Raw genomic sequence first — 9,684 nt, forward strand, 5'->3', positions numbered from 1 at the left:
ATTTATGTTGTGAGTTATTTTGGAAAGTGGGAATAATGAGTACTATTATATGAGATTCTTGGAATTTGTATATTGGGGTGAAATCTTACTTGGGAAGAAACTACACGCCGTTTTGGAAAACGGAACTATATTGTCTTCCAAGTTGAAATGGTTGGTAATGTTATATTTATTAATTTGAAAGACTATTATATATATTTTATTGTTAGTCTACTCATACCATCAAATTCAATTTGCTGACCCATGTTTGCTTTGTTTTGCAACGTGGGTGTGTTCTTGGGAACATAGATGGTGGAGTGCAGTGGATAAGGACACGTGGTTTGGAGTTGCTCTCGGAGTCTTCTGGTTTAAGATTTTCTGAAGGGTATGGTTTTATTTTGAGACAGATGTAATAGAGTTGGTTAGTTTCTTTGTAGTTTAATAATGTGATTTAAAGATTGTTCCTTTTAGGTTTCTTTTGATTTCAATTTTGTATATATCGTGTTTGATAACAGGGTTTTGGGGTTTTGTTTCACCCCGGGTTTCCAGATAATTGAATATAATTGTTTTAAATATTGTCTGGAAATTTGGGGTGTGACAGTGACGATAAGGTTAATCAAAATAAAAATGAGATTTGGCTTTCGCATAGACGACTAGGACATCCCTCATTTGGTTATCTTAGGAGATTATTTCCCTCTTTATTTAATGGTTGTAGTCTTTCTGAGTTTGCTTGTGAAACCTGTGTAATGGCGAAAAGCCATCGTACTGTTTTCCCTTCGAGTGATAATAAATCTGTTGCTCCTTTTTCTTTAGTTCATTCAGATGTTTGGGGTCCTGCCCCACGTCCTACACATAACGGGATGAAATGGTTTATTACTTTTGTTGATGACTGCACTAGGATGGCTTGAGTATATTTTTTAAAACATAAAAGTGATGTCTGTACAATTTTTCCCCTTTTCCATCAGATGGTGCTCACACAGTTTGGCATCTCTATAAAGGTTGTTCACTCTGATAATGGGGGTGAGTATTTCAAAAAGGAATTGTCTGGCTTTCTGCATTCGGCTAATATATTCTACATCAAACCTCTTGCCCTTATTCCCCTCAGCCAAATGCATGGGGTTGCAGAACAAAAAAACAGACATCTTTTAGAGATTACTCGGTCTTTATTAATTGGTGGGCATGTCCCATCTCACTTATGGGGCGAGGCTTTGAACTCTGATGTTTACTTAATGAATTGGACACCTTCTAGTGTTGTCCAATTTCAGAGACCCTTAGATAGGCTTTCTGATCACTATACGCTTCCACCCATTGTTCATTTAGCACCCTATATCTTCGGGTGTGTGGTGTATGTTAACTTACATACACAACAACGCACCAAACTTGATCCACGTGCATTGAAGTGTGTCTTTGTTGGGTATGGCTCAACTCAGAAAGGTTATACGTGTTATCATCCATCGTCTAAATTTTTTTTTGTCTCAATGTATGTCATTTTCCATGAACACGACCTTTTTTATACAGAGATCACTGAAGATTCTTCACTTCAAGGGGAGAATAGAAATGAAATGCAGAATCATGATGATATAATGGTCTTTGATTTATCGGGACCACAATCACCTAGTGATAAAAAAATCAATAGAAGAAGTCGATGCAACCTCCACTGAGTGCTCAAATGAAGAATGTGAAGATCAAATCCATGATAGTATATTACCTCCTACAACGGATCCACTAATCCAATCTTCTCCAGAAGACCCATTAGAGGTATCGCCTGACTCTATTATTGTTGATTCTAATATTCATGATGTTAACCTACCTAGTCTTATTGTTGATTCTAATATTCATGATGTTAAGTTACCTAGTCTTAATTCTGAACGTGTTCAATATCATCTTCCAGCTCAATCTAACCGTGGCCAACCACCAATTAAATATGAACCTGATCCTAAAGCTAAAGTGAAATATCCCATAAGCAATCATGTGTTATCCCACAAGTTGTCCAAGTCATATGCATCTTATGTACTCCAGTTATCATCTGTCTCTATTCCTAGTAAAATGCAGGAAACTTTAGCAGATTCTAGATGGACTAAAGCTATGGAAGAAGAAATGGCAGCACTGAAAAAGAATGCCACTTGGGAACTTATAATCTTACCAAAGGGAAAGAAGACATTGGGGTGCAGATGGGTATTTACAGTCAAGCTCAAAGCAGATAGGGCTATTGAGAGATACAAAGCTCGGCTGGTTGCGAAAGGGTATACACAATCTTGTAGTGTAGATTATCAAGAAACTTTTGCACCAGTTGCTAAACTCAATACTGTGAGAGTACTTTTGTCATTAGCAGCTAACAAAGATTGGCCTCTTCTTTAGTTTGATGTAAAAAATACTTTCCTACATGGAGATCTTACTGAAGAAATATATATGGATCATCCCCCAGGTATACCAGAATACTCATATACAACAATGGTCTGTAAACTAAAGAAGGCATTGTATGGGTTAAAACAGTCTCCAAGAGCTTGGTTTGGCAGGTTCACCAAGTCTATGAAGAAGTTCGGCTACAAACAAAGCAACTCGAATCACACTTTGTTTTTAAAACACAGAAGAGGTAAAATTACTACTTTGATTATCTATGTTGATGATATGGTGGTGACTGGTGATGATCATGAGGAGATTTCTAGTTTACAACAGTATCTGGCTTCTGAGTTTGAAATGAAACAGCTCGGAGACCTTAACTATTTCCTTGGGATTGAGGTAGCCTGATAAAAAAATGCTATTTTCTTATCCCAGCGGAAATATATTTTTGATTTATTATCTGAGACTGGAATGCTCGGATGTAAGCCAGTTGATACTCTCATTGAGCAGAACCACAAGCTGTTTCTATGTGTGAATGCAACTCCTACCAATAAGGGTAGATATCAGAAGCTTGTAGGAAACTGATCTGTTTATCGCATACTAGGCCAGATATTGCGTATGTGGTTAGTGTCGTGAGTCAATTCATGCATGACCCACGTAAATCTCATATGGATGCTGTAGAGCGCATATTGAGATATTTGAAATCTGCTCCGGGTAAAGGCTTATTGTTCTCAAAACATGATCACCTAAAAGTAGAAGGCTACACTAATGCAGATTGGGCAGGCTCAGCCGACAACAGAAGGTCTACCTCAGGATACTTCACTTTTGTAGGTGGAAACCTTGTGACTTGGAGGAGTAAAAAGTAGCCAGTAGTATCGAGATCAAATGCTGAAGCTGAATATAGAGATATGACATATGGGGTATGTGAGTTGTTGTGGTTGAGAAACTTGTTGACGGACTTGGGTGTTAAACCAAAAGTGGAAATGAACATGTATTATGACAATACGTCAGCTATAAAGATAGCTCATAATCCTATTCAACATGATCGGACGAAGCATGTGGAGATTGATAGACATTTTATCAAAGAGAAACTTGAAGCTGGAATTATTACTTTTCCATTTGTCAAGTCTGAAGACCAACTAGCATTTGTCCTTACTAAAGCAGTGGCTAGCAAGGGTGTTTAATGATTCTCTTGTCAAGTTGGGTATGTGCGATATCTACGCACCAACTTGACAAGATGCTGAAATAATATAGAGCGCGGGGCGCGCCCTTGTCCAGGCATATCCAAGCACGGGGTGCGCTTACTCTACTGGAGGTTCGTCAAGACAAGAGCGCGGGGCATGCCCTTGTCCAGGCATATCCAAGCGCGTGGCGCGCTTACTCTTTTCAAGTTGGGCATGTGTATATCCACGCACCAACTTGAGAAGGGGGGGGGGGGGTGTTAGAATATTTGTTGCTATATTTAGTATTATGAAGTATCTTGTGTATTTAGTAAGAATATTATATTCTCCTAGATATGTGGATCTAGGAGATCTCTATATTCATGTATATATACTACTAGAAACATCAATAAATAACATCAGAAATATCCATTAAAACATCTTTGACAGCAACTTCATTCATGCATCCGCGCTAACTGATTTCTATCTTCCTCGCAACCACGGACCGCAGAATTCCATTTTAAAATGCAGAGGTGGCATTTTTGTTCCTTTTTTTTTTTTCTAATATTATTTTGAAGTTCATATGTTGGCAGCAACTTTGTTTTGGTACTATTTTTTGTTTTCCTACTTCTATTATTGCAGTGGTATGTTGTCTTCCCCTTTCTTGAGTTTTTCATTCATGGCTTTCAACAGTCGTAACTTTTGTTTGGCTTTATGTTGGGTTTTATCCATCACCATGACGAGAGTGTGAGAAAAAAAAATGAGGAGCTTGATTTTTTGTCAATATTTTGACAAAACAAAAATTTCGACCATGAAACTTTGTATACTATAAAAACAACATTATTTAGGGTTGAAAGAAAAAGAGAGAAAAAACACACACAGGAGAGAAACCCAATTTTGAGGAGCAAACTAAAATTGAGAGTAAACCTTTACAAAGAGACATAGCTTGTAAAGAGAAAGAGAAATCTAGTAAGAGTGAGAGACTTGAGGAGTGATTGCAATATTCTTTTCTCATATCCCATACTTATAAAAGGATTGATTCTTTGTGGATGTAGGCACAAATTAAGCCGAACCACATAAATCTTGTGTTGTGGTTTGTTATGCTAGTTTGCTTTGTTCATTGCTTGATAGTAGATGTTGTTGTCTCCATAGACTTAGGTTATGGTTGTTGTTCTCCATAGGCTAGGTTTGTAGTTTTGGTTAGTTGTAGAGTTTGATTGGATTTATGAATTGGAGTAGTTGAGTGTTCGTCTACAAGCTATTCTTGAAGGGATTATATTGATTGGTGTCATATCCCCAACAACTTTTCCATTGATGGCTTCCAACTACATTTGCGGATTCTGTTGTGTGAGATAAGCTTCAATGTACCATTCGCATCATTGAACAAGGTACACTGCTTAGAGCATTCCCAATGCATGTTAATATTATTCACCTCCACGTAGGCTCAATTTCCCCTCTTTTCCACCGTTTTGGTGAAAAGCAAGGTGAGGCTGCCCAATACAAAGGTGAATATTAATCTCGGACGGGATGTTGGATTCCGTTTGAATGTAAAAATCGAAAAAAAAAAACGCGCCGGAGAAGTTAAAAAAAAAAAGAAACCGAAAAAAAGTCGAAAAAACATGCGAGACGGAATCAAACATTCTGTCCGAAAAAAAAACCGATTTTTTATTAAAAAGAAACACATGAGACGGAATCCAACATTCTGGCCGAAGTTCACAACTCAACCACTATCTCGGTTGAATTGAAGGTTTCACTCTCATTTTGACTTGGGAAAATAGTCACCTTGATATTCACCTTTGCATTGGGCAATGGTTTTTGACCATTTGGAGGTGAATATTGTCACATTCTCTTGATATTCATCTGCATTGGGAATGCTCTTATAATTTCTTATGTTTATACTGTCAACATAATCTGTATTCTTTCTTCTGAATTTTATTCTTCATTGTACAAATCGCGTGACAGAATTAGTTGCATCAATTTTTCTTTTTCTGTTCGACCATATACTCTTTGTGTGTTTGTGGGTGGAGCGTCTGTGCCAACATTTGTAAATTTTCTTTAATCCAACTTCCGTTTTTGAGGGTTATACAGTGTTTAGTATTTGATGTTTTTATTTTTGTTTGCACACTTGGGATCACTTTCCAAATGGTGTATTTGGGGTTGTTGCAGTGAGTTCCTATTCTTACTGCCATTCTATGATTTATATATGTTCCACCAATTCTGGATTTCTCTGAGCATCCAGTAATTACTACTTCCCAGTTCCCATGACTCGACATCTTGAGGTAGAAGTACAACACATACTTGGTTACATATATACCTTGCCTAAAGTACAGTCCTTCCCCACACTCTAGATGGCTCCCACAGAAACTGCCTCACGCATGTCTTAATCCAGATGCCATGCAAAATGAGTTGACGTGAGATTTTCCTTTTTTCCTTTTATTCTGAAAATTATGATGCAGTTATAATCCAAAATGAATTGATGGCAAGTATGATCGAGCGAATAATCACAGTTCTCAGCTATCACATTCAGAAAGGCTACTGGCTTCAGTACTTCACTAAATTAAAGAAACTTTACCCTTATAAAACAAAGTAGTAGCCCCAATATAATGAACACAATTTCACCTCTCAAACGCGTCTTTAATGTAGAATTCTCATCCAATTTTTTTTTTCTACATTTTTTTTTCCTGTTTTGCAAGGCGTACTTTATTTCAGAAGACTTAAGTGAATCACTGTAACTAACGGGTGTTGTGATATAACACCAAGCATATCATTTTGCTAAAGCGAATTTAAAGGGTTGGAGTTTCCCTTCGGAGTAACCTTATTTGCACGATGCTGGAGTAACCTTTTTTTACTTTTGGAGTAACCTTACCCAAACAAATTAAAGAAAAAATTGAGAAAAAAAATGTTATGACAAACAAACTAAATAATTGTTCCATTATATATTGAAGAATGCTAAACAAACAAAGTTAATATATCATAGCCTTAGAGGAAGGGCTCGATCTTGGGCAAATTGGGATGGGAAACTTTATTCGGACGAAGTATAAGGCAGTGTTTTAAAAGGCAGTTGAGGTGTACGCCTTGAGGCCACCTAAAGTGCCCTAGAAGCATTGAGTGAGGTGCTTTTACACTGGAAGCGTACACTTCAATGTGTGAGGCGTTCATGAAGTGTTGAGGCATTCCTGAAGCGTACGCTTCAGTATTGAGGCGTACGCCTCCATTGCAAAATAATTTGTCCACATTACTATAACATTTAGAATATATTTTTTTTCATTAAAATGAAGAAATCATGTTTTAAGACATTGGCATAAGGCTGGCGCGCGGGGGATGTACTAATCATGTAAACTTCTTACCTTCTTGATCAATCAACCAAGTTAATGGTTTTTAAGTTTGTTTTAGCAAGGGTGTTTATCCTATTTCCAGTGATGCGTAGCTCATAATCGTGGTAATTTTGTGGCATTTTTCCGTGAGTAGCTTTATACTTTAAATGTAATTCAATAGGGAACTCCACTTGTCTTTAGTTTTGAATGCTTAGAGCGGTTTAACGGAAAAAGGGCATGTTTAGGCGTTTAGCATCCTAGCTTTGGACTTGCTCTTCAATTTTTTCAGACAGTCTATGTCCTCTTTAAATTGATTTTCTAGAATGTCCTAGCTTATTCCAACATTCTGTACATTGTTGTAAATTGTAAGTTCCAGAGAGTTTAAAATATATAAAATTGTTCGACTGGCTTTTAGTATGGCACTCAGCTCGTGGAGATGACGACCAATTAATGTTAACTGCATAAAAAATCCATGGCAGCTGAAAGCAGTAAGAGTCACTCAGGTATTTTTGTCGGGGAACAAAACTTTCATATTGTGTGATGTGATCATAGACAAAGAAACATAATTTTTATCGTATTTGAAAAAGACAATCAGAGAATAGAGCTCTGTATTTTATTGACTACTAGTTGTACAAACAGCATTAATAGTAGCGATTAATCTAGTTGTTCGTCCAGAACTGAGCTTGAAGATAATCAACCATTTTCTTGTCAATCTGGAATGCCTTGGCTAGAACATCGTCAGATATGGGCGGATTGGATCCAAACACGCTTTTGGCAATAGGAATCACACCAGGGTTCTGGCTGCTTAGACCAGCAAATGCAACGGCTTTAGTTTTACCAATGTTGAACTGGAAGTGAATAAGGCCTTCGGGGAACACAAACACATCACCCGGATAAAGAACTTTAGTGAAGAGGCGATTATCTGGATTGGAGGTGACAAATCCGACAGAAAGTGTACCCTCCAAGACTGCTAGGGCCTCAGTTGCACGAGGGTGAGTGTGCGGTGGGTTGAGACCATAGGGTGCATAGTCTATACGAACCAAAGAGATACCGAGAGTGTTAAGTCCAGGTATTTGATCCACATTTGCTGGAGTGACCATTGAACCAAGTTGGTTTGATGTGTTTCCCGGTTTACGAAGCCCACTGAAGAAGAAGTCATTGGCTGTAGCAAGCTTCGCATCCTTGCAGAATTTTCCATTCACAAAAACTGCAAAATGTTCGTGTATCGATCAGCATATATGAAACTACAAAAAAGTATAACAACTTGCAATATATATGATACGACTGACCGCTGTAAACAGCAAATTGATTTTAACATAGCACCTATATATTATAAAAAAAACCCAAAAAAGTTAGAGCTTATACCCCCATCTTTAGTGTCCTTAATGGCAACACAAAAATCCTGAAGTGGACTAGGATCAGATGCAAGAGCAAAGGAGGCGTAGGCAAGTACGGTGAAAGCTACAAGGATTGCGGAGCCCATTGTGTTAATGCTTTGTTATGTTTGAGTTGATGAAACTTAGCATGTCTTACATGGGTATTTATACAGGTAGCTAGGAACAAATTTTAGAACTGGTCTCATATGCATCATTTTCATTGGAGGTAGCAATTACCTTCCGAGTCGTCAAAAAACTACTTTTCTTGCATGCGATTCTAGACATTGAATTTTTCTACCAAAATAAAAATAATAAACTAGTAGAATTAACTGTTTGTATCCAACAACTTCACCAATTTGAGACACTTTCATCTTAGTCTCTGTGTAGTCGGTCGTCGACCAAGTCTCTTCAACATCTAGAAAAAACGGTTACGCCCTCAGATCTACCGATAGAAATGGTAAGGGACAACCCCCTTTAGAGTACGTCTTGCTTAATTTAGTGCATCCCTGATATACATGCCATGATGCCGCAAAGGTACCATTTTGAATAACTAGCTTAGCACTAGCGAGGATTATTTGAAATATCTTTTGAGGGACCTGATCCTGAACCCCAAATATCTATTTTGGTTTTGAAATATCACGCGAGGATTATTTGACAACTATGCTAATGATAAATATTGTCAGGACGAAAGTGGATATCTTCATTTTGATCCTTGGACATCCCTTCTACCTCCATGCCATCACTTACTAAGTTAGGCATAATAAGTTTGGTATACCAGCGAACTTCAGGAGTGCACTTTGCTTCAAATTGAACACAAAATCTCCATGGACAAAAGTTGAAAAACATGGATAAGAAAATTATGGACTGGCCAAATAGCATCTGATCATGACTGAGATCGAACGACAGAGAAATGCGATGACACACACACACGCACGCACGCACGCACACTTCACTTTTAAGTCCGAGCTAGACTAAAACGGCCTGACATTGAGCCCCAGTAAATTACAGCTCATTATTGCCTAGTATATTGAGATTCAGAGAGGAATCTTATTCGAAAGTTAGGAGCGATTGGGCTTAAAGCTAGCTGGTACATCTGAACATAAGTGCTCCTCGACTTAAGAACTTGGTGACAAACTATTATTTAGAAGTTCTTTCTTGCTTGATCAAAAGATATGCTCCTTGTCATATATCACTTCTGCTCATTGGTAGGCTACTTCATAATTATTACTCTTCTATACTGAACCTTTGGGCTCTAGTCAATGCAACAAAACTTGAACTATCTCGTAGTTGAATACGTTTTCCTATCTCTTTAGTTATTGATTGATTTTGCTGTGTTTAATATCTTTGTAAATGCTTTTATTATTGGAGAGCTTTGTATAGGCAAAATTTTCTGTTATAGCCAACAATGTCTTGAGCTTAAACAGACTGATTTCATAGGGAAAAGTCTCTTGCTCGGTTCATGGCTATTTATCAACTGCATAAGCAGTTGGATAGTCCGCTTGTGTGCACAGTATAGCT

At 37.7% G+C, this 9,684-nt stretch overlaps 1 protein-coding gene across 1 annotated transcript; it reads right to left on the reverse strand.

Moving 5' to 3' along the window:
* Positions 1-7,341: 7,341 nt before the first annotated feature.
* LOC147519082 (germin-like protein subfamily 1 member 13) lies at positions 7,342-8,367 on the reverse strand. Its single transcript, XM_086590734.1, has 2 exons — positions 8,156-8,367; positions 7,342-7,997 (listed from the first exon to the last, which is right to left on the reverse strand). Exons 1-2 carry the CDS (start codon positions 8,271-8,273, stop codon positions 7,450-7,452), a joined length of 666 nt encoding a protein of 221 aa, XP_086446860.1. The 5' UTR covers positions 8,274-8,367; the 3' UTR covers positions 7,342-7,449.
* Between the last annotated feature and the right edge of the window lie 1,317 nt (positions 8,368-9,684).

This window comes from Coptis chinensis, chromosome 2 (genome assembly GCF_015680905.1).
Source record: "Coptis chinensis isolate HL-2020 chromosome 2, ASM1568090v1, whole genome shotgun sequence".
Classification (NCBI taxonomy): domain Eukaryota; kingdom Viridiplantae; phylum Streptophyta; class Magnoliopsida; order Ranunculales; family Ranunculaceae; genus Coptis; species Coptis chinensis.

Coding starts and splice junctions, on each gene's coding strand:
- LOC147519082 (XM_086590734.1), bottom strand. CDS start 8,273: ATGGGCTCCGCAATCCTTGTAGCTTTCACCGTACTTGCCTACGCCTCC. Junction 7,998..8,155: donor TAAGGACACTAAAGATGGGG/GTATAAGCTCTA, acceptor AACATTTTGCAG/TTTTTGTGAATGGAAAATTC.